Raw genomic sequence first — 24,524 nt, 5'->3', positions numbered from 1 at the left:
TCATAGTCAAATTTCTCAGTGCCAGTCTCTTATGTACATCTCCTTATGAACTACACTGGTTGAAAGCTATGCATAGCAGCCATAGAGCCTCTGAAGGAGGGAGGTCAAGGTCACCACGTTACTTCTCATTAACCTGTGATTTCCCAAAGCAAGTGGCTCATGTTGTAATGTCATCTAAGATTGTTTCAGCCCTTTGATATTTAAGCTTGACTCAGTGTTGTTGAGGTTTGTCTGTATGTTTACGTTTGTGTCTCAGTGAGGGGAAGCAAAGTGCCTTTGAGACTTTGAGACTGTTGGGCTAATCACAGATGAGAAAAAAACTGTGACGTGAGAGAAAAGAGACATCACTTAGTCTCATTTGATTTGTTTCTAGTTGGCTAGTATTAGTTGGCTAGGTAGGGATTTAAATAGTTTTTTAGCTTAAAGTGATGGTTCAGAGTAATTTAACCCTAGGGTCCTTTGCACCATGACCTTGAGCCAAACAACCCCCAAGAAGCTTTTTTTCACCTGGGTCGAACATTGGGTGAGTTAGCGTTATCAGCTGAATAGCTTAGTTCACGCGTAATGGAACCAACTGTGTATCTCGTATCTCAAACATATTTATTAATTTATTTTTTTAAAGTAAGTGCTGTAATACAACTAGCAGGAGACAAGTTATAATTGAGGTAAGTTTGGAGACACTACCTTATTTATTAATTCACTTAATAAATATGTTTGTTGTATCTCTTTTCGGTGTAATTTGTAGACGTCCCTAAGCACTCGTCTTACTGCTGATAGCAGCAGAGAGCAGAAGCCAGCGGGCAAGTGTTATTTAAATAAACTCCCAGTGTACTTTCAAACTTTCCAATCCATCATTTTATGAGTACATTACCTATTTGTACTGCTGTAGAAGTTGGGTATCATTTTGGCCATTATTAGTGGGGTAATTTACGAGATACAGTTAGTTCCATTAGCGCCTGCACTAAGCTGAGAACATTAACTCGCCCAATGTTTGACCCAGGTGAAAAAAGCTTCTGGGGGGTTGTTTGGCTCAAGGTCATGGTGCAAAAGACCCTAGGATGAAATTACTCCGAACCATCACTTTAACCTTGTCCAATTAGTTAGACCTTTTACTGGTCATGTGAAATCTGGGGTTTGTTCCTGTTCTTTCCATCTTGGGAACATTGCTAAGATCAGATCTGTGGTTTCTAAAAAAGAGATGGAGATGCTTGTTCATGCTTATATTTCTTCACGTTTGGATTATTGCAATATACTGTACACTTGTTTAAACAAATCGTCCATGGACAAACTGCAAGTTGTACAGAATGCAGCAGCAAGACTTTTGTCTAAGACCAGGAGGAGATCGCACATTACTCCTGTGCATATAGAGCCTTACATGGTCAAGCTCCCTCTTACATCCTGGATCTATTGCACGGACACATTTCTGGTCACTCTCTGATGTCTTCAGGCCAAGACCTTTTAACTGTTCCCAGAAAATGTTTTAAAACCAGAGGTGATTGGGCCTTTTCTGTGGTGGCTCCAAGGCTCTGGAACTCTCTCCATTTAGCCTTGTGAGCCTTGGATTCTGTGGAAACGTTTAAAAAACACCTTTAACTAGCAATATGGCTTAGTATTTTATGTGTTGTTGTTTTTACTTGTAAAACACTTTGTGACCCCACTTGTCTGTGAAAGTTGCTATATAAATAAAAAATCATTGTTATCAGACAGTAGATGAGCTCCACTGATACCATCCATGTTCAAGTAAGAACTACAGTTGAGATTAACAACATCCCCTGATGTGCAGACCGTCTCTCATTTCATTTGCATGGTCAGGTATGTGTTGCTTTGCTAAATGTGTACTTTTGTTTTGAAAATTTGCTTTTCAATTCAATTCAATTCAATTTTATTTATAGTATCAATTCATAACAAGAGTTATCTCAAGACACTATACAGATAGACCACACTCCAGAATTTACAAGGACCCAACAGTTCTAGTAGTCCCCTCCAGAGCAAGCAACAGTGCGACAGTGGCAAGGAAAAACTTCCTTTTAGGCAGAAACCTCGGTCAGACCCAGGCTGTTGGTAGGCGGTGTCTGACAAACGGTTGGGGTTAGAATGAAGAGTGGCAATAACAAAAATAGAAAAAATTAGTAGTTTGTAGCAGTTCTTTGTAGTAGTTCATGGCATAGCAGGACGCTGTGCGGCATTACAAGGCACAGCAGGACGTAGCAGGACGTAGCAGGGCACTGCAGTGTAGCAGTTGAACATGGCATCACAGAACATGGAGCGGGACCAAGCCGACCGCTGCTACCCTGATTTTGGAGCCTCTCTGATCCAAGGGAACATGCTGGGGAAAAAAGAACATAAGGACTCCGGGGAATGACTCCCCAGAGCTAGGTTAGTAACAAGCATTTCTGGGACATGGATGCACATAAATGAAAAGATGGAAAGATAGAGGAGAGAGGAGCTCAGTGTATCAAAATAAGTCCCCAGCTGTCTAAAACTATTATTACAGCAAAACCAAGAGAGACAAGGTAAAGAGAGCTCCAGCCCGGTCGGGCTAGAACTCTCCCCAACCGGATCGGGCTGTATGCCAAGTCTCCCTTTAGTTTTATTATATTCTTGATTATATGATAGATAAATCTGAAAACTATGTGACTAACTACTACTCCCTAACAATATTCGATTCTATGCCCTAACTATAAGCTTTATCAAAAAGGAAAGTCTTAAGCCTACTCTTAAATGTGGAGATGGTGTCTGCCTCCCGGACCCAAACTGGAACCTGGTTCCACAGGGGAGGAGCCTGATAGCTGAACGCTCTGGCTCCCGTTCTACTTTTAGAGACTCTAGGAACCACCAGTAACCCTGCATTCTGGGAGCGTAGTGCTTTCGCAGGGTTGTAAGGTACTATGAGCTCTTTAAGAGAAGATGGAGCCTGACCATGAAGAGCTTTGTAGGTGAGAAGAAGGATTTTAAATTCTATTCTAAATTTTACAGGAAGCCAATGCAAAACCTTCTCTCCCATATATTTTTATTTGCCAAGCTAGATGAAAAGAAAAAAAGGAGAAGCTGCTGCAGATGGTTGGTTTTTCAAAACGTAAACTTATAAATAAAGGGAATTTTTAGTAACACATGGGTTAAAAATCAGTGAGGCTATCTTAAGCATTACTTACTTTTAATTTCAATTATGTGTGCAACAGTATTTTTTTTTTTTTAAGATTATTTTTTGGGCATTTTTAGGCCTTTATTTTCACAGGACAGATGAAGACATGAAAGGGGAGAGAGAGGGGGGAATGACATGCAGCAAAGGACCGCAGGTCGGAGTTGAAACCGTGCCCGTTGCGTCAAGGAGCAAACCTCTATATATGGGCGCCTGCTTTACCAACTGAGTTAACCTGGCCACTCGTGTGCAACATTATTAAACGTGGAATCCTTTTTTTCCCTCCTCACATTCTAACTAACACACTCACACTTCAGATTATGACAATTCTTGTTAGCACAAATGAAAAGATGAGATAATGATGACTCCCCTTTGCACTATTTTGTCATTATTCAGTGAGTAAAGTGCAGGATAAATCTGTGGTATTAAATATTGACATAAAGCTGCAGGGGCCCTTCAAGTGAGGCTCGCCCCAGAAAACTTTTTTTTTTGTCGCAGCATATCTCTGTTGCTATTGATCACTAAGATAAGTCCTTTATTGTCATGGTTGGATGCATTATAAAAGCACAATTTCTTTGATGAATTACTTCAAATCACCCTTTCTAAATATTTATAAGTCAGCTAAATTTGTGCTAATGGAGCAAAGGAAACGCTGATGCGCTTACAGTCCTGTAGGGATCTATCTTTTGCTGAGGCCATTTTCTCTCTCACTGCAGGCAGTTGCTGGAACAATTTCAGGTTGTACCAAGTTTATACCAGTGCAACCAAGAGCAAACCTTCCTATGTACAAAATGTTGATATGGGTTTTGGGGTCTTTGTGAAGCCTTGGTTAAGCTTTCAATAGTTATTTTTGCTGTCCCATTTAAAGGTTGAAAAATATAATTTCCTATTGACCAGACATGAAACGAGATGTAACTGATGAGCATCAACTTTTTTAAAGCAAAACACGTTTATTCAGGGCGGTGGTTCTTTTTCAGAATTTGTTTCTGTGCATTCCTTGAATCCTAATTCTGTATTATTGGTCCAACACAGGCCTTTCTTGCATTTACTGCAATGCAATTAATTGTTGCCTTGTATCTTATATTTTGGAACTGCATGGCCAAAGGACCATTGTGACTGCAACAAAATGTGCTGTGTCAGAACTAGGGCTGCACAATTAATCAAATTTTAATCACGATCAAAGAGGTTTTTTTAAAGCGTCATTTCATAGAACGCTCCGATTTTTTTTGCAAAGCCCATCTACCGCGCCTTAAACCACTGTCTGATCATGTGCCGGTCAGAATTGTTCCCTGCATTGCGTAACTTAGTTTCTAGATGTAGACCGTCACAGAGGACAGAGTAACAGGAGAAAAATTCAACATATAGAAATCGGTTATACGTCGGTCTCAAGGTTTACCAGTTTACCAGTAAACGCAACATTTTGTCCCGTCTGTGTTGTTTTTCAGACAACAGCAGTGACCAGTGCAATTTAGCATCTGTTAGCTGTTATCTCCTCTAGGACGCACCGGTGCTAATGTCCTCGCATCCGCTGCAATGTTGTTATATGGATATGGTTTAATTTTGCGTTACATGACCCATTTCTTTTGTAAAGCCGTGCCTGTGTTTGGATCTCTCCTCTACTCTCTCTCGTCTTACTCTCCGCCCAGCTCGGCCACACAGCAGGGCCGCTCCACACTTCTGACATTTGTCTACAGTTGTAATTTTTTATTAACACAGTTGTATATTGTTAAGTATGAGGGGCAAACCTGTATTTGTACCATTGTTTCCGCTAGTAACTCTGCTATCGCGGCCGCCACGACCCATTCATAATGATCAGCCGTCACTCTGTGAGTGCGCCCATCGCATCGTTATTGTGGAAGACAAGTGAAGGAGCTTTCTCAGAGATGCATTTAAAAAAAATATATATATCCTACGCTATTTATTTCAGATAGCTAATTTTCATTTACATGTGTTTCAGCTGTATGTCTATACAACATACAACTTCAACATAAGAAGAATGTAACATAATATGGATGTGAAAGCTGTTATAAATAGCCTATGTGAAAATAAAATTTGTTTTGGTTAAAATCAACAAATAATCATGAGATTAATTGTGATCACAATATTGATCAAAATAATCGTGATTATCATTTTGGCCATAATCGTGCAGCCCTAGTCAGGACTACAGTATGTGTGTGTTGAATGTAAATTAGGTGACAGCTCTTTCAATTTCTGTCAAACCCTCTGTCTGACAGGGGGAAAGACACCGGCAAGTGTACTTGCACCTGTTTCTGCTTTATTTTGGGCCTGTTTGAGCCTGCCTTTTCCACTCTTTGCCCAGTGCTGCTTGAGTAGTTTGCTGAATAGTTACAGACTTCATGAAAGCAGATCCTCTAGCAAGGTTATCCTGTTTCATAGATGCTATTTTAGACTAACGTACATGCATTCATAGAAAGGCATAACTGTTCTTACTGTCAATTTAGCTTTAAGTTTCTGCAGTTGTTAACAATGAAGATAATGATGATAGTAGTCAATGAGTGCAATAACAGGGAAAAGCCAGTCAGTCAAAGTGAAATGTGTTTGGTCGCTTTCCCTCATTTCCATACTGAGTGACAGTGGAATCTCCAAATAACTCTTTGCAGAGATTGCCTAGATATTTCCTCCACAAATGTAGGGGAAATAAAGCAGAGCAAGGCTGCTGCATGGCTCTGCTATAAAACTGATAAAGGTCAGTCAACATGTTCAAATCCTGTTGTAGAATGCATACCTCTTTAATAGCTGGATACTGAGGGAAAACTGCTGTTATTAAGAATTAATTAATTTTCTACAGGGTGTTTCTGGAGGTCCACGATATCGCTCATCTCTCACAATGTAATGTCCTGTCACACATGGGTGGGGTGTCGTACACTCTGAAATGACTGTCATTACAGAGTTCATAATCGGTTCATGGCAACTCATTTAACCTCTAATGTGTTGCAGTCCTTCTTTGATTCACTTTTGTCTCATTCTTTGGATTCTGCAGAAGCATATCATCAGTATTACCAGCTTGCTAGCTTGCAATATTAATGATGCATTCAATACAGCTAATTGAATTGGTCTGGATATGAAATCAGCAGCCAAACTGAAATAAATAATTTCTGTTGTGTTGTCTTGTCATTAGAAGAATTGTACAACATTGATTTATGTTTTATTTCACACATGGCTATGTAAGGTCAAATTCAGGCTACAATATGCCATTTATTACATCACACTGTTGCAAGAGATAAGCTTGTGTTCAGCTGCACAGACTCAACTTAATCAGTCAGTCGATGCCTTAATTATCAACTTAACATGGACCTAATGTTTCTCTTAAATAGGGTTGTATAGGAGAGAAGAGTTGTATTGTAATCAAATAAATAAAAAATAATAAACAAATTAGATATATTACATGTTCTTTATGTGGAATATACAGTTAGAAAAGTTCTGCTTGGACGCCTGGGGAGCTTGACGCAGCGGCTGTGGGTTTGACTCCGACCTGCGGCCCTTTGCTGCACGTCTCTTCCCTTTCATGTCTTCAGCTGTCCTATATAAATAAAAGGCCTAAACTGCCCAAAAAATAATCTTAAAAAAGAAAAGAAATGTTCTGCTTTTTAATGGTTGTTTAAAATCAGTTATTAATTCATTTTTAATAACAAACTAAACCAGTATATTATATTATACTGTTTTTGTTATTAATTAACTGACTTATTTGTTCCTTTTTATTCCATTTACTATTGTGAATGGAATGTTGATTTGATGTTTTGCCCACGGAGAAGGAACAGGCGCTCTCACTGGTCGCTTTTGGCCCTGCGTGATTCCTCCTGCTTCATGAGTTTTCAGACGCCACATAAATGCTCTGATTCATATTACGACGGCTACAAAGAGGGAGACAAGAGGCTCTTCTTACCCGTGCTATAATCGCTTACCTGTTTCTGTATTTCCCTGTGGGTTGGAGCTTGTTAACTCTTTAGTGAATCACATTGTGTGAATATATTTAGATAGGTGTCATTGAATTGAACTGCTTCTTAATTACATATGTGCAGGAAAGAAATTAAACTCAAGCAGACTGCTGATTTTGTAGCTCTCAAATTCTTGTTTGTCTGTCAGAGTTAATATTTACCAAATGCCTACAGCATGTTGGCACCTGCTCCTCTGGGTTGCATTTGTCAGGATTACTTTCAATTCCCTCTAAGCATAGGTCACAGTTCAATGTCACTGTTAAACCAGTGATTAAAAAAAATTAGACACCCACAACCCTAAGGTGCCCTTGAAGGGCCCTAGCTGTACACTGGTTTAGCTGCTTTATAAATAGCATATATTTCTGGATCCTGGTTTTAATACTCATACAGTCCCTGACAAAAGTCTTGTTGCTTATCTATTGTGTAGAAACACCTGCTATTAACCTGACTTTTAATTAATCAATTGGTGTAAGAAATAGCTCATATGAAAAGCTAAAACCCTCCCAAATGATGTTCAATGCACTGAAATAAATGGCAAGGATTCATACAATGTATTGATGAAGTCATCAGGAATAGCTAGGAAAGCAGTCTTGCATGCCTCTCAGAGTTCATCAATATTCTTTGGTTTGGTCTTCCATGCTTCCTCTTTCATCCTACCCCAAATATGCTCAATGATGTTCATGTCTGGTGACTGGGCCGGCCAATCCTGGAGCATCTTGATCTTCTTTGCCTTGAGGAACTGTGAATTGGAGATGGAAGTATGCGATGGAGCACCATCCTGCTGGAGAATTTGGCCTCTTTTATGGTTGGGAATATAAGAGGTAGCTAAGATTTCTTGGTATTTGAGACTATTGATGTTGCCTTCCACCCTGCAGATCTCTCGCACACCCCCATACTGGATGTTACCCCAGACCATGATTTTTCCGCCACCAAACTTCACTGTTTTCTGGGTGAATCTTGGATTCATGCAGGCTCCAGTAGGTCTTCTTCAATATTTGCGGCAACTGTGGTGTAATTCAACAGAAGATTAATCTGAAAAATCCACTTTCTTCCACTTTTCCATCGTCCATCCTTTTAGCAGGCTGTGGGCCTTGGCAAATGCCACACAGTTTTTCAATTGTCTTTTGTTTAGTGCTGGCTTCTGGGCACTGATTCGACCATGGAGGCCATTTCGAGACAGAATCCGACAAACTGTTCAGGTTGACACAGGGACTTCAGGTGACCAGGTCTCGTGGAGCTCTGCTGCAGTGGAAAATGGGCTGGCCTTGGATTTTCGAGCCAACAAACGGTCCTCTCGAGCAGTTGTCTTGCGGGGTCTGCCTGACCTGGGATTGTCAAAAACATCTCCAGTGTCTTCAAATGTTTTTTTAACCCACATCAGCAGTGGATCTGGTCTTCAGCCTCTTGATAATCAAAACTTTAGTCTCAGGGTGAATTTTAGGCATGTTTGCAGATGTCTAGTTGCAGTTGATGTGAAGGTCTAGTGTACTGGGGTTGTTTTTATACACACTTGAGACCTAATTGATCCATTATTAGTCACAGGTAAAGCTCATATGACAAGGCGACAACACTTATATCTTTGCAAAAATTGACTCAATGGGCTTTACCAAGCTGTGAATATTAGAATACTTTTTGACAATTTCGTTTTGCACTGAAACATTATTACAAAAGCTGTTGGGATTAAAATTAGCCATTTCTTGTGAATAAATCTTGATTAGAAATATATTTCAGCGGCACTTCAGGTCAATTTGTACACAAGCGACAAGACTTTTGTCAGGGACTGTATAATTAGTATTGTATAGTGTGGATAACTTCGCCTTTCAAAAGTGGATTATTGTACTGATTGAGAAGAAGATAAATTACAAACATGCCCTCTTGTCATCATCGTTTTAGTTTCAGTGCTGCCACTCAGAGCATACCAGCTGTGCACCTGTGTGATGAACACTAACCAAAACTTTTCACAGCTTTTTTACAAGATTACATTGATGAGGTACTGTATGTCCACTTCAACAGCAGTGTTAGCTTAGTTTTTCCTTAAGAAAAAAGATGCTATATAGCAAATTGAGTTCTGGAAAAGAGGGTCGAGAGAGGTAGTAGGAAGTAAAAAATGAAAAGGGGAGGAGGATCAAATAAGCATCTGAGGTATTCCCCTGATGGGAGGGAGTCAGAGCTCTACTATCCACCAAGCAAGCAAGGGGTCAAACTCAGCAGGAGGAATCAGACATAAAGAGATCCCTCTCCTGCTCTCATTCTGCGGGCTCCATTTTATTATGCTTTGCGGATCCCAGCTGATACAAGAGACCCCCTCTGCATCTCTCTCCTGCCCTGATAATGCAGAGAGGATTTCTATGACCTGCTGCACCACAGCAAGTCTAGCAGCAAATTCAAGCTGATTCATTCTCACAGCAGGTGCGACTGTCTCCACTGTGTGCATGATACAGCAGAGCATATTAAGTAGCAACCAGAAGCAGAGTTATCTATGCTATTAGTGGGTACAGTTTGGGGAGTTTTCTTTTTCTCCACTAGAACTTTTTTTCTCATGGAGCGCGGTGTAAATAGTTACAGGAGTCAGACTGTAAGCAGATGCTGTGATCCCCGTCTTTGATGTGTGTGTGAAGCAGTGTGGAGCCTTTTAGTATGCTTCTATTGGTGTGAGAAAGAGAGATAGAGGTGTTCATTCCCCTGGTGCCCCTGCTGCCAAGTCTTAGCCAATGTGTTGGACAGGGCTTACCCTGATCCTCTTGTTTTGCTGAAAAAAATTGTTATGGCATGCCAGTCGTGAAATATGGACTCTCCAGCCATTGAGAGAGAGAGAGAGAGAGAGAGAGAGAGAGAGAGAGAGAGAGAATGTTTTTAGCTGCAGTGCTGCTGTTTCTATAGTTTTTTGGGCCAAAACCAGGTTGCCACTGTATTCTAAGGATACTCAATATTCACTGTTATGATGCACAAGGACAAAGTTTGTTCACAAAACTGGTATTTTTACTTCATATATGGTACTTTTTACAATGCATGACAGCCACCTCTTCTATCTAGGGTTAAACTCTGTGTTGTTTACATTGTGGTCACAATTGTACATGTACACGCTGCTACATTGAGAAAAGCCCTCTTGAGCCTCTACGCAAGTAGAGATGCCAGTCATTCTTTCTTGTGTTCATGTAGCCTGAAACATAAACTTTACTTGACCTTATGGTTAGTGTTTTGGGGCCCTGTAACATATTAGTGGTGTGAGACTGTGCCTGTTTTTACCTGAACCTTGATCTGACTCTAACATAGAACTTTTCTCAGGATAAGTTACTGTGACAATAAAAATATATCTGCTAAGATGGAGATATTGTGTTGATTGACTGCACTCAGCTCAATGTGCAAAGTGAAGCTGAACTTCAACAGAGTTGTTGATCAAAATCCTCTTCCAAAAAGAAACAGAAATGAAAAGTGTTTTTGTTTACCTCGAATAATGTATTATATGGGGACAATCCATGTTTTATGTAGAATCACTAGAGAAAATCATCTTTGTGACATTAGGTTCTAGCAACTACTTGCATTGACAACAAAACTGTTTATCTAGTACACTAGAAGGCAGTTTGCTGCAGTAGGAGTTCATTTTCCCCATTGGGACAATTTGGTCACAAGCTTGATTGGAAGCTAGTTTTATGCAAACAAATACACCTACTGTGCTGCAGCATTTGTACACCAACTGGAGATGCTGCAAATTCCGTGACAAATAGTTCGTAAGTAATGCGGCTAAAACAAAAGCCTCAAAGAATCCAGATTCCTAATTAACAGGGGATGCGGTGCAGTGCTGTATGTACCCAGTGCAGCTCAGCATATTATGATTTGTTACTAGGAAAAAGCCTGGTGTGTGTGTGTGTGTGTGTGTGTATGTCAGATTTGTGCATGTAATGTATATATGATCAATAACTGTTTTTACATGAATATATGATTGTTTATATTTTATGTCATGTTGTTGCCGTATGTATAATCACTCAGCATCATTCCTTTGCATCCTCAAAAACTTTCTGAAATGGCAAGTCATAAATCCTTCTACCCTGCCCAGTTTGTCTCCCCTCCCTTTGCTGCATGGTGATGCAGTGAGGCACCACTTTCTGTTTGTATCATTCTGCACCTTTATGCTGTTGTACTGAAGTTTTGCAGCTGTGTTGTCCTTTATAGTATTCACCCCTTACTGCTGGATATAAAGTCATTTATTTACCCTTGGTACACTTGAAGCGAGAATAGTGTAAACATGTTTATCACAGCAATTTTTTTTATCTGTACCCGTGTGTATGTTCATGAAAACTGGATTTAGCCTCTGGACAGCAGCAGTATTTACTCTATGGTTTTATTGCACGCTTGTGCACGGTATTTCACAACTTCTGTTGAAGAATGGTGTTATGTTTTTTCTGCTGTAATAGATGTGTGTGTATAATGATAATGGGAGAAGATAAATACAATAAAATACAACACTAACAAATGCCAGGCATGAAAGCATAATATTGCAGTTCAGTATGTTATAACACAAGTTCACTCTCCCCAGTTTTTCAGATACCCAGAATAAGAAATGTTTATCTGTTGTCCTCATCCTCAGACAAATAACAATCTCCTTACTATTTACACCTGAGTAGAAAAAACACAAAGGGCTGTGTTGCTAGATATGAGTACTAGTGCTGCTAGATTGTTCCATACCATTACACTGTATAATGCCTCTTCAGAAAACAAGTTTCTAAAGCTCCACATTTTTATATGTGCATACAAAATAAAATTGAAAAAGTCTAAGATGTACTAAGGATCAGAAAGCCAGCAGCATCTCGAGGGATGTGTCACAGTTTGAGGGGATGCATTGCAGTACAGAGTACCAGTAGCAGCTAAGTAATCCTGCAGACCCATACATCTTTAAGGTCACCTAAGATGGCGCCTGTGTTTGGCTTGGCCGCTGCTGCGTTGCATATGTCTCAATTTTCAGTGTTTTTACTGGTACATTTTGTCATCATATCAGCCCTAACGTCTAATGATGGTGTCTCTGCTGCTCGGACCTATGATCGACGCTCGTTGTTGGACATCAGAGAGTCTATGGAAGGACTCTTTGATAGTTGGGAAAGTTACAAACAAACTTTTCCACCCCCGCTCGTGTGTCCTCCCTCCTCACCTGAGTACCGGCTTCTGTTTACGGCCAGGGGGCCTGGAAATTCCAAGAAAAGACCGAGGAGAAGGGGCTGCAGAGCTGGCGCTCAGGTCAAGATGCGGCGACTTTCCTGGATGGGTGTGCTCTGGCCTCGGTGCGGGGAGCGGGCCCGGTGGTTGCGGCCGGTCTCTCTCTCTCTCTCCCCCCTCCAACATGCGGGTGAAGATGCTTCCCAGCCGCAGCGCTCTTGGATGTCTCCCCCCGTTGGGGGGGTGAGCCTGCTGTCCCGGCGACGTGCCGGTGGGGCTGCGGACCTGTCACTACCGATGGTTGCTGTGCTGTCTGACCAGCGATTGGCCGCTCGCCGAGACTGAGATCACGTGACCGTGTCGCCTGTTTGCGGTCGGTTCCGTCCGTTGTTGTGGATGCTGGCCTGCCGTCACTGTCCCGGTTTGCCCTGCTCAATGCTCGTTCCATTTCTAACAAAGCTTTTATTCTTAATGAGCTTTTTACCAGTGAGAATATGGATTTCATGTTCTTGACTGAAACGTGGCAAAGGGAAAATGAGTTTTTTCACTTAAATGAGCTCTGTCCTGTCGGCTGCTCTGTTACTGGGACGCCCCGCATGGCACGCCGTGGTGGTGGGCTTGCTGTTGTGCATCGTGACAGATTCACATGTAGAGCTATAAACTCTGAAAGTTTTTCCTCTTTTGAATCTCAGATGCTCAAAGTCTGTGTTTTTAACACATTGTATTGTGTGTTAATTTACCGTCCTCCAGGCCCAGCTGGTGTTTTTCTTACAGATTTTACTGACTTTTTATCATCGATCATCAAACTGGAGAGGGTCCTAATTATTGGGGACTTTAACCTGCACATTGATGATATTGCGTGTAACACAGCTACGGATCTCTTATCCCTCACTGACTCTTTTAATTTTACTCAGCATGTTACAGGACCTACACACATTAAGGGTCATACCCTAGACCTTGTCTTCTCTCTTGGTCTTGATATAGTAAATGCTCGGTAGAAGATGTTCATGTGAGTGATCATAGCTGTGTGTTCTTTGACATTAACTTTCCTCTGGAACCTCTGCCCCTGGGAAATAGGGCTCAAAGGCGAATTATTCACCATGATGCTGTTGAGAGGTTCTCTGCCTTGTTTGATCCTTGTTCACTGATGGGAGGCAGTGATGTTGATGTTTTTATCCAGTCTTTTAATAATCAGTGCTTAGCACTTTTAGATATAGTGGCACCAGTGAAATTAAACATCGTCTCCCATAAAAACCCTGTCCTTGGGTTGATGAAACTATCCAGAGTTTTAGGAGAAATTGTAGAAAAGTTGAACGTCTATGGAAATCTTCTAAACTCGAGGTTCATAGGCTTCATCTGAGAGAACTAATGGCTACCTTACATGAGATGCTAAGAAATGCGAGAACTCGCTTCTTTTCTCAGCTTATATCCTCGAATAAGCAAAATCCTAAAATCTTGTTTGACACTATAAATGCAATAGTTTCTCCTTCTGCCCCTCAAGCAACTGTGTCCACTAAATCAGACTGTAATGAATTTCTCCATTTCTTTGTAAGTAAGATCAGAGATGTTAGGACAAACATCCCACCATCACTTGCTCAGAACTTTACATGTGATTTGTCTTCTGCTCATTCTTGGTCGTATTTTAAACCTGTGACATTACAGGACTCACTTCTCTGCTACATACATTGAAACCCACGTCTTGTCCTATGGATGTTCTCCCTACTGTGCTATTTGTACAAGCATTTGATTCTATTGGCCCTAGTATTGTGGAAATGCTCAATACCTCACTTTTAACTGGTGTCGTTCCTTGTTTTTTTAAACATGCTGTTGTTAAGCCTGTATTTAAAAAGCCCAGCCTGGATCCTTTACAACCTAAGAGCTACAGGCCGATATCCAAACTTCCATTCATGTCAAAAATTCTAGAAAAAGTTGTAGCAGAACAACTAACCCTTTTCTTAGAGAACAACGAGCTGTTTGACAAATTCCAGTCTGGTTTTCGTAAAAAGCATTCCACAGAAACTGCACTACTTAAAGTTTCTAGTGATATTCTGATGTCAGCTGATTCTAAAGAATTCACAGTTCTGGTTCTCTTGGACCTTTCATCTGCTTTTGACTCTGTTGATCATAATATTATGATAAATAGACTTCGTGATCTGGTTGGGATGTCTGGATCAGTTTTAAAATGGTTTTCATCCTATCTTTCTGGTAGAAGTTTTAGTGTTTTTGTAAACCAGATCATGTCTGAAACTGCAGGGTTGTCATGTGGGGTACCTCAGGGTTCTGTCTTAGGACCCATCCTGTTCCTCTTGTATATACTGCCTCTAGGACAGATAATTAGTCATTTCAGTGACATATCGTACCATCTGTAAGCGGATGATATTCAACTTTACTGCTCGTTCAAGGAAACTGAGTTCCATAAATTGTCTTCCTTAACTAACTGCTTGACTAGTATTAAACAGTGGTTATGTGACAACTTCCTACTTCTGAACTCAGATAAAACAGAAACGCTGATTATTGCCCCTGAGAGTAAAATCCCTCTTATTAAACAACACATTGCTGACTTAGGCTCGTCTGTCCAGCCGAGGCTCAGGAGCTTAGGTGTTGTTTTTGATTCAGCGATGTCCTTAGAGTACCACTCAAGCAATTAGTCAGAAACTGTTTCTTCCAACTAAGGAATATATCCAAATTAAGAGCACTGGTGTCAAATGGTGAGTTAGAGATGATCATTCATGCTTTTATTTCCTCTCGCTTAGATTACTGTAACAGTCTTTTACTTGTTTGAGCAAGAAGGAGCTTTACCGTCTCCAGGCTGTTCAGAACTCTGCTGCAAGGCTTTTAACTCACATTAAGAAAGAGCACACATCACACCTGTTTTAGCAGCACTTCACTGGTTACCAGTCCAGTATAGAATTCAATTTAAAATCCTGGTTCTTACTTTTAGAGCCCTGCATGGTCAAGTTCCTTACTACATCTCTGAGTTGATTCAGCTTCATTCTCCGATCCGTAGTCTGAGGTCATCAGGTCAGAGATTGTTAGTTGTTCCCCACACTCATTTTAAATCCAGAGGGGATCGTTCATTCCAAGCAGTGGCACCTCGGCTGTGGAATGCATTGCCAACATTTTTACGGTGTATTAATTCTTTTGATTCTTTTAAAAAGCAACTCAAGACGCTGCTGTTCAAACAGGCTTTTAGTTAGACGTGGGTTTTTTTATGGTTTTGTTTTTATGTTTTCCATTTGTTTTTAAGTGTCTATTGCATTATATTGTACTCATTTTACTGTGAAGCACTTTGTGATTTTTATCTGTGAAAGGTGCTATATAAATAAATCTTACTTACTTACTTACTACCTGCAGTAGTGAGGCTTAACCTGCTATGGTAGTTAGATGACAAGGTTGGGCATTGGATAAACACATCAGTCATTAGGAATAAATTAAATATCTCTTCTTTTTTAATAAAGCATGAGAAACGTCAAAGTACAGTGTGATTAAGAACAATCCTAGATCAACCTGACTCTGCTTAAATGTGTAAATGTGCAAGATGTTGTGTAAAGTTAGATGTATAGGATTTTGTTTTATTTTGTTGTAAAATAAATCTATCTATCCATCCATCTTTGTCCGCTTATCCGGTATCGGGTTGTGGGGGCAGCAGCTCCAGCAGGGGGCCGCGATCTTCCCTTTCCTGAGCCACATTAACCAGCTCCGACTGGGGGACCCCGAGGCGTTCCGAGGCCAGGTTGGAGATATAATCCCTCCATCTAGTCCTGGGTCTTCCCCGAGGCGGAAGACCCAGGACTAGATGGCTGGAACAGCTCCCTAGGGAGGCGCCCAGGGGTATCCTTTCCAGATGCCCGAACCACCTCAACTGGCTCCTTTCGACGCAAAGGAGCAGCGGCTCTACTCAAAGCTCCTCACGGATGACTGCGCTTCTCACCCTTTCTCTAAGGGAGACGCCAGCCACCTTCCTGAGGAAACCCATTTCAGCCGCTTGTACCCTGGGTCTCATTCTTTTGGCCATGACCCAGCCTTCATTACCATAGGTGAGGGTAGGAACATCCACCGGGGTAAACTCCAATGAAGCAGCGCTTAGCCGGGGGCTTGTGAGTATCCCCGCACCCGCCCTGCGCCTCACATCCTGGGCAACTCAGGAGTAGAACAGAGTCCAACCACTATCCAGGAGTATGGTTCCAGAACAAAGACTGTGCGTAGAGGTAAGCCCCACCAGATCTAACTGATAGCGATCCACCTCCCGCACAAGTTCCAGCTCTTCCCCCACAGAGAGGTGACATTACACGTCCCCAGAGCCAGCCTCTGCTGCCCGGGTCTGGTCCGTCGAGGCCCCTGACCTTCACCGGCACTCATGTAACAGCGTACCCGCCCCCAGCGGTTCCTCCTACAGGTGGTGGGCCCATGGGACGGAGAGATAGGTGCCATGTTGCTTTTTCGGGATGTGCCAGCCACCGGGCGCTCACTGACGAGCCCTGACGGAGCCCCGGGCTTCCTCCGGGCAGGGTCACTTCATCTTCCTCTCAGTTATATATGTGACTGGGCTCTTCTTGTCTTAGCCCAGTCTCATATATAATAGACAACAACAAAGAGAAACAGAGTCATTGCATAATATTTCAGCCATCTCAACACCAGCACTGCTAGACACTTATATGTTTCCGATTCTAGACAGTAACGTGTTTATGCTCTAGTTAAAGAAATGAATGGCCCCATGTAACTGAAATCAATAAAGCCTGGTAAGCTGGGAAAGGGAGAGTGCTGAGCCCTACACTTTGTGTAAAATAATATGTGGTTCTTTACCTGGCTGAACTGCTACCATGGTACCTGATATGGTTTTGTTTAGAAGAAGAGAAACACGTGATTTAATCAGGGACTTCAAAATAATAACTTTCTCTGTTCTTTTTTCTCCATCTTCCCTCTTTTCAATTCCTGCAGCCACAACCTTAGGGCTACATCGTTTCGGCACCCTGTGACTGGACAGATATCCTCTGAAAATACAGAATACACACTACAAGACAGGTGAGTGGGTTATTTTTCCCCTGGGGATAATGCATATACTACATGCTTAAATCTACAAATTCAATTAATTCAAGGTCATGCATTTGGTTTCTACAAATAGACTGGAGAATAGTTGGTATGTTTTAACTGAAAAAGTGTTTCAGTTAAGTGTACATCTGGAAAATAAGCTGCGGTCATAATAAGAACAGTAAAGGATGGGCAACATTATAATTTTCATCAAATTGATGTATTGTAAAAATATTGCCTTAAAAGGATTTATGGTAATGGAATGACTGACACTAGCATCTGATTTTGACAGTGTTAATATCACATCTGGTGTCATGAATCTGCCTCATCACTCAGCCAAGTTTTTATTTTTGTCTGGTCCATTTAAGACATTATTCTCAGTGAAGTTGAAGTAAAGAAAATGGAAAGTGCTTCTGACTTTGATACTGGAATTGACAGAATATCCCCAATATATTTCTTTAAAAGAATCAAGAATGGCAACAGCGCCTTGTTTTCATTCACTACAGTATACATTGTTATTGCATGGGAGTTGGATTTATTGTCATTTGGATTTGTTGTCATTTTATGTCATTGTGTGAATGTCATCCTGCAAAGTCATCAAAGCTGTACGGCAGGTTTACAGCACAATATAGGGCAGCCGGTGTCTGATCGTGTTTAAGCTGGCCAATGTAAGATGATCATGCGTGGGGCGGATTCCACTTAAGGCAGATGCAGGTTTAGATTCAAAGTATATGACCTCCACATTCCCACTAATTAAAAAAAAGTATTTTTAAGCAATGCAAAACTGATTATGATTCATCTGCATCCTCCACTGTTGTTCATTCCCTTAAAGGCTTCATTATACCTCATTCAGTGCTGTTGAGCCATGGATTTGTATACCATCAAGGGGCTTTAAAGTTACGGTTGCCTTAGTTGGTGCAACAGAACGATGCTTTTACTTTGAAAGGCTAGTGATAATCTCTTAAAGCTGTGGTAAGAATAGTACCAATTTTATGCCTGTTTCACAACAACATGGCAAGGATGTCATGAAACAAACAGGACAAGTTAATGATAGATAGTCTCAGCATACATAATATAGTAGGCATAAGAAGACAATTGTGATTGGTTTAAAGAAATGCCAATAAACCAGAGCAAGTTTTTCTCCTATCCCGGAATGCTGTGTGGACTCGCCAGACCCTCTTCCGCAGCACTGTAGATGAAGGTCTGTCAACGTTAGACTAGTCAAACACCAACTTTAAACACTGGTTACATACACTTCAGTAATTCACAATGTACGTTATCCGTTTTACCATAAATCTTCAAACAACTTTAAGTACTAGAATTATTTTTCTAGTTTTAACTCAGTCTTAAACTAAAACAATGAGAAAAGATGTGAAAAGGGCAGCTTTAGTGCAGATGTAGGTCAATTCAGCAACATGGCAAGATACAAAGTGTGAATTTCAATTAGCTAATTTAACTCCAACATCTACTCCAAACCACTCTTAGTTGCAGTACACACACACACACACACACACACACACACACACACACACACACACACACACACACACACACACACACACGACAGATGCTGTGCAGTCTTGGTATTGAATGTATGCAACACAGGCATGACCTTACTCTGGCTGCAAAATGTTGCTTCTGTTCACTGTCATGGTGATGTTATGGGTTTTATTCTGCATATAATAAAAACGAAATTGGTTTCTTCCATGATTCATTGACCTTCTTCCATGTAAGGAGAACCTTAGTGTGTTCTCTGGACATCTGTATCGAATTGAGGACAGAACAGGAAAAAGTGCTTTAGGAGGCTCTTCCTCATTGAAGGGTCAATTAGCCTATGCTTTGCCTGCCTTTGTTATAGATTATTACACTATGATCAATTTGTCAAGTCTTGCCGTGGTCACCCACTGCCCGCAAGGATTAGAAAACATCAAATATTGCCTCATTTCCATCACACAGTAGCAAGAGAAGCAGGGAGAGATGGAGCTTAGTCTCTTCCTCCCTTCTACACTACGTGATGTGAAATATCGCTCCTCTTCACCACATGTCATAACAAATCTCCTGGGGAACTGTTCAAATGACAGTGGTGGTAAACAGTATGAAAGCTTCACATAAAACAGCAGAGTCCCCTTGATACGACAGAAACATCCTGTAAAAATGCTGGCTGAAGTCCAGACTGTGAGTGCAGATACTGGATGTTTTGTGCCACTGTGGTCTCTCTTGTTCTACTATTGGTTCTTTTTTTTTTTTGCTTTAGCACACACATCACTAGCTTATCTTTTCCCCTCCTTAGCTTCAGTGTAGTACAGCAACACGAAGCAGGAAAAACAACAGGGTTAGGGCTGCTTTTAACCTCTTTGTCGAACAATGCAGGGCGCTAGTGTCGGTATTGTCAGAGAGACAGTTCACAGATTTCTTCCAAGTTCACTCCTGAAGTCAAGAAGAGGCTCTGCCTAGTACTGTACAGTTGCATGTCAGTTATACTGGTTGATTGGGAAAGAGTTTCCTTACACCTTCTTAAGACGTGATAGATTTTTATTTCTAGACACGTGAGAGGGAATATGAACAAAACTATTTAAAGTGAGTGTAAAAATAATTTTTAATATAATAGTTGGTGCCAAATCTGGTGATTCCAGCATCACAAATAATAAACAATAACAATTTATACTTTATTAATAAGGGAAATTACAGTGTATTTACTCTTTTCTTTTTAGAATACACATTACACACAGGCCTAAAATACACACACATGCTCATTACCTATAAATGCACTAATGGAGTAGTATCAGAGTGAGGGGGCTTCAGCTGTGGATGGAAAGCCGCCCTGAGCAATTTGGGGTTTGGTGCCTTGCTCAAGAACACCTTGGCCAGGAGGTGAACTGGCACCTTTCCAGCTAGGTGCCAGTTCAACTAACCTCCCTTCTGATATTTTCACTTTCCGAGTTTAGTGAAAATAAACCACACATTTACTTTACTTCTGGAAAAGACAGTCTATGTTATTTGCCACTGAACACAAACTTAAGGTAATCCACATATATGTATATAATACCTTGGAGTCTCTCGACCAATCTGTCCCTGGGAAGGAAATTGCAGCTACAATCTTATCTACAATTGAATATAAGCTTAACAGATCAGAGATCTCCTTATAGATCATCTCACCGGTCTCTGCATGTTAAACAAAGACAAAGGCAATTATTAAAACAAACGTTAAGGCAACTTTGTGCGGAGTGTTGATGTTTCACTGATTGTTGATATTTTCAAAGGAGGGAGTTGAAACCATGGTAGTGGAGTTGCAACAGGGTCTAGGTTTATAGGACTATTTATATGTAATTTGTTTGTATTGTGTTAATACAATAATATTCCTTTGAGTTGTTGTGCTATTGAATATGCAACAAAAATCAAATCAAAATACACATAACCGTGACCTGGGATGGTTCTAAGGGCATGAAAATAACTTCTTTTTAATCCAGTGGTCTGCACATTTTCCATTATAGAACCTTTAAAATATGATGTGACAGGAGGTCTGCAGGATTTGTGTATGAAATATCTGCTGGAACTGGATGTTATTACCTTATCAGCACAGACTAAAATTCATGCAATACAATCCTTGGACCTTGTTAAATCAAATCTGGGTCTCCAGTTTTCCCATTATCTACTGTGTGATGCATCTCTTTTTGAGCACATGCTGTAGGACAAATCTGCATAACCCTGGAAGCAAATTGATTTACAATTGCAGTACAATACTTTGTATTGTTGGATACAGAACAAAAATGATTGGTTGAGGTAAAACAGACCCTGTTTAAATATTTCTAATGGTGTGGGTTGCAATACAAACATGTGTTATTTGATAATCTGTAGTGAGTACCACTAGAAGAAGAAAAAGAAGGTGGAGCTGGACCTGATGGGCGGAGCTAGACCCATAAGAGGGGGGGGGGGGGGGGGGCACCAGGTCAAACTCTGCCCATTTGGCTCTGCAGTGAGCGCCTCTTGACTGCTGAGCAGTATTTCTTTCATGTTGAATTTTCTGGATCCTTGGTAATATGATGATGTCATGAGGAAATATGAGGTGGGATGTGTATAGAATCTGTCCAAAGATGTGTGTGTGTGTGTGTGTGTGTGTGTGTGTGTGTGTGTGTGTGTGTATGTGTATGTGTATGTGTGTGTGTGTGTGTGTGTGTGTGTGTGTGTGTGTATGTGTATGTGTATGTGTATGTGTGTGTGGTGTGTGTGTGTGTGTGTGTGTGTGTGTGTGGTGTGTGTGCGCATGTATGCATAAAGGTTCATGTCAGACCAAGTGTCACTGGAGTGTTTGGCACACTTCCACTGTTAACACATCCACCAGAGAGCCATTGGCTGTGAGAGGTTGCGTGGCGGTGTCAGGAAATAGACATATCCTTTATATGTGAAAGCTCAGCACAGGGCTGTGTCCCTGCGTATCTGTAGTTTGTTGGAGGAATTAAGATGGAGTATCACTATTCAATGCTTCTCATCTTGTCTGTATTACTGATCTGCTGTTATGCTGCCTTTTCAACTGTAGGATAGAAGTCCGTATGTCCAAGTCAGCGGCCAATCAGAAATCCCCAAGCATGGTCACAGAGTCCTCCAGGGCTGTGACATCAGCAGCAGTAGATGCCACCTCAGGGTCAAAGGTGAGTATCGGTCTTTGTCTTTATTGAGAGCTCAAACGTTTATGTCAAGTATGTTTCACTTGTGTTTGTCAGTTTTACTGTAAACTTTAAAATGTAACAATCTTTACAGATAATTTTTTCAGGTTTTCTTATTTGACATTTATTGTAATTGACAAGCAATTCTTTTTGGGGTAGTGAAGTTCTTTAGAATCGCTCTTCATGTTGAAGCTCAGGTTGATGAACTAGTTTATTTAACTCCAGAAGACATCATCTCACTCGGATTAACAGCAACAAAGAGCAATAATTTAGTCATTTTTAATGGAAAATAAAACTGATTACACATCCTCAGGGACTGGATAGGGGTGCAGTGTACAGTATGCATCTTTGTAAAAGACTTTGCTGTTATTTCCACAGTGATCATGGACATTTTCATTGTAAACATGTTTTGTCACTGAATATGAGAAACCCCACCAAAGCGCATGGCTGTAATTAAATCACAGAGAAATCTGAAATAGCTAATGTTCCTGGAAGCCACTGTTTCAAGGCAACTTAACGGGAGAAACGTATATTGCTCTGAGGGACATGAATGCGTGAATACTTGAAGAAATGTTTTTTATTTAATAATTGTGATTTTAGACTACATTGTTGTAGAGCTGAAATTATCATTTAGTCAATCTAAAATAAATTGATGAGCAACAATTATGATAATTGTTGGTTCCAGACCCTCATGTGTGAACCCTTTTTTGGTTTTCTTTGTCTAATATAACAGTAGACTAAATATCTTTAGGCTGTAAACTTTGATCTGACAAAACAGACAATATTGAAGACGTTACGTTTGACTCTTGGAGCTTCTCAACATTCTTAACTAATTTCATACATGTTATAGACCCAAATTATAGAGGAAATAACCCGCAGATCAACAGATAATGTGAAAAATACTACTTTATTTGTGTGATGATTGTTTTATGTGACTGGCATACCTTACCTTTTGGTCCCTCTGGTGTTTTTCATTTTGTCTCATTAAAACATGTCACATTTATGAGGAATTGGGTATGCATATTTGTCCCCTCAACATCTGTGTCTTCTTTTAGCCAGCTGCTCAACCCAACAACACCAGGTATTTCTTTAGAAAAGCACCCAAAGAAAAGTAGGATTTAATTGTGTCAGAGAAAAGGTAGTCTAAAATGACCTTGTCATGGATGCATGCATCCACAAGGATAGCCAGCTGGTATTTCCTCTTTTCATTATGGGTATTAGAAGAAGGAAGTTCCAGGAAAGAAGGCCAGTTAACTCCCTTTTGCAGTTGTATTCTCTGCACCGTGGAGGGCAATGCCATGTTTTATTTCATGTTACTGTTTTGTTTTGTTGTTTTTATAACATGAAAAACATGGGGATCATTAATAAACAATAAGAATTGTTAATAAACAATAAACACCAGTAGTTTTTAGACCCTTTTTGTCATGGCCCCCTTCAGAAGCCAAAACAAATTCATGACCCTCCTTCCTCATGTAAACTGATTTAATGTTATCAATCTTTAACTAGGGAAACTACTGTTAAAACAAGTCAATTTAATCAATAAAGGTGCCCTGCCACACAAAACCGTTTATACTTGCATTCTTTGAAATATGTTAGGTCCATAAGTGTTTGTGTTATGTTGTCAATGTGAAAATGAACTGCTACCTCCTCTGTTAGCTCTAGCCACTGAAAAGAAATAAGCGGAGAAATCTGGCCAATTACAGTAGCTGATCAGTCTGATGTCATGTTGCCTGAGCTCATAACTATTCATGAGCTCGCCCAGTTGCGCTGGGTAAAGGATTCTGATAGCCAGGCTCTCATTGGCAAGCTGTTAGCCAATCAGAGTCAAGCAGCTTAGCTCATTGAATATTAATAAGAACTGGTCCAAATCAAGCTGAATCTTCTTGCAGGCTTTCTATACCACGCTAGAATGGCTTGAAACAAGGTAACCAAGGCATTTTTCCACAAAAAATGTTACAGAGTCCCCGGTAGAACTACAGACATTACCACAAAGTAATGAAATACGGGTGGCAGGACACCTTTAATTTAACTGAAACCAGATTCATTCAACTTTAATTTTGCTCCAGTGTAATCAAGTCTTTTGGCTTTTTTTGGCTTTCTGCAGGGCTCCAGAGGTGTGGGGAAAGTGCACAGTTTTGGCAAGAGGGATCATGCTATTAAAAGAAACCTCAACATCCCAGTGGTGGTGAGAGGCTGGCTCTATAAACAGGTGAGCTGGAGTTCCTCAGCTCTTATTTGTAGTCTTCATGTCATGTTTTCCACTGTCCTATAAAAAATAAAGGCCTAAAAATGCCCCAAAAATAATCTTTAAAAAAAGAAAAAAGAAAGACCCCACCTGTCACGTATAGGAGCACATTTTACAGGGTTTTGTGTAGAATCTGATGTTCTGTGAACTGTACCATATGCAAAACAAATCCTCACACACAACTTTACAAAACCCTTCTAATCTGGATTTAAGTGTTTTATGATCATCATCTTAAACAGCATAACCAACAAAGACAATTCCCGGACTAAACCCAGAGTTAGAGACTAGCAGTACTTAGTCAAATGTAGAGGCAGCATCTTTGTGCCAAATGCTGCAACAAAAAACTG

The 24,524-nt window shown here is 40.6% G+C and overlaps 1 protein-coding gene and 1 long non-coding RNA gene across 15 annotated transcripts in view; one reads left to right on the top strand and one right to left on the bottom strand.

Moving 5' to 3' along the window:
• plekha7b (pleckstrin homology domain containing, family A member 7b) overlaps window positions 1-24,524 on the top strand; it is an 83,356-nt gene that overhangs the window by 28,448 nt on the left and 30,384 nt on the right. For all 14 annotated transcript variants that reach the window (XM_032514699.1, XM_032514680.1, XM_032514735.1 and 11 more), the window contains 3 exons: window positions 17,182-17,265; window positions 21,806-21,917; window positions 24,037-24,141. In XM_032514699.1, the coding sequence (XP_032370590.1) occupies window positions 17,182-17,265; window positions 21,806-21,917; window positions 24,037-24,141 (301 nt within the window). The remainder of the gene's footprint in view (window positions 1-17,181; window positions 17,266-21,805; window positions 21,918-24,036; window positions 24,142-24,524) is intronic.
• On the bottom strand, window positions 732-24,425 carry LOC116688791 (uncharacterized). Its single transcript, XR_004331863.1, has 3 exons — window positions 24,415-24,425; window positions 17,135-17,144; window positions 732-1,087 (listed from the first exon to the last, which is right to left on the bottom strand). It is a non-coding gene; the product is annotated as an uncharacterized LOC116688791 (long non-coding RNA).

Source organism: Etheostoma spectabile, chromosome 1 (assembly GCF_008692095.1).
Source record: "Etheostoma spectabile isolate EspeVRDwgs_2016 chromosome 1, UIUC_Espe_1.0, whole genome shotgun sequence".
Classification (NCBI taxonomy): Eukaryota; Metazoa; Chordata; class Actinopteri; order Perciformes; family Percidae; genus Etheostoma; species Etheostoma spectabile.
The sequence above is the reverse complement of the archived record's forward strand: the minus strand, read 5'-3'. Positions and strand labels throughout refer to the sequence as shown.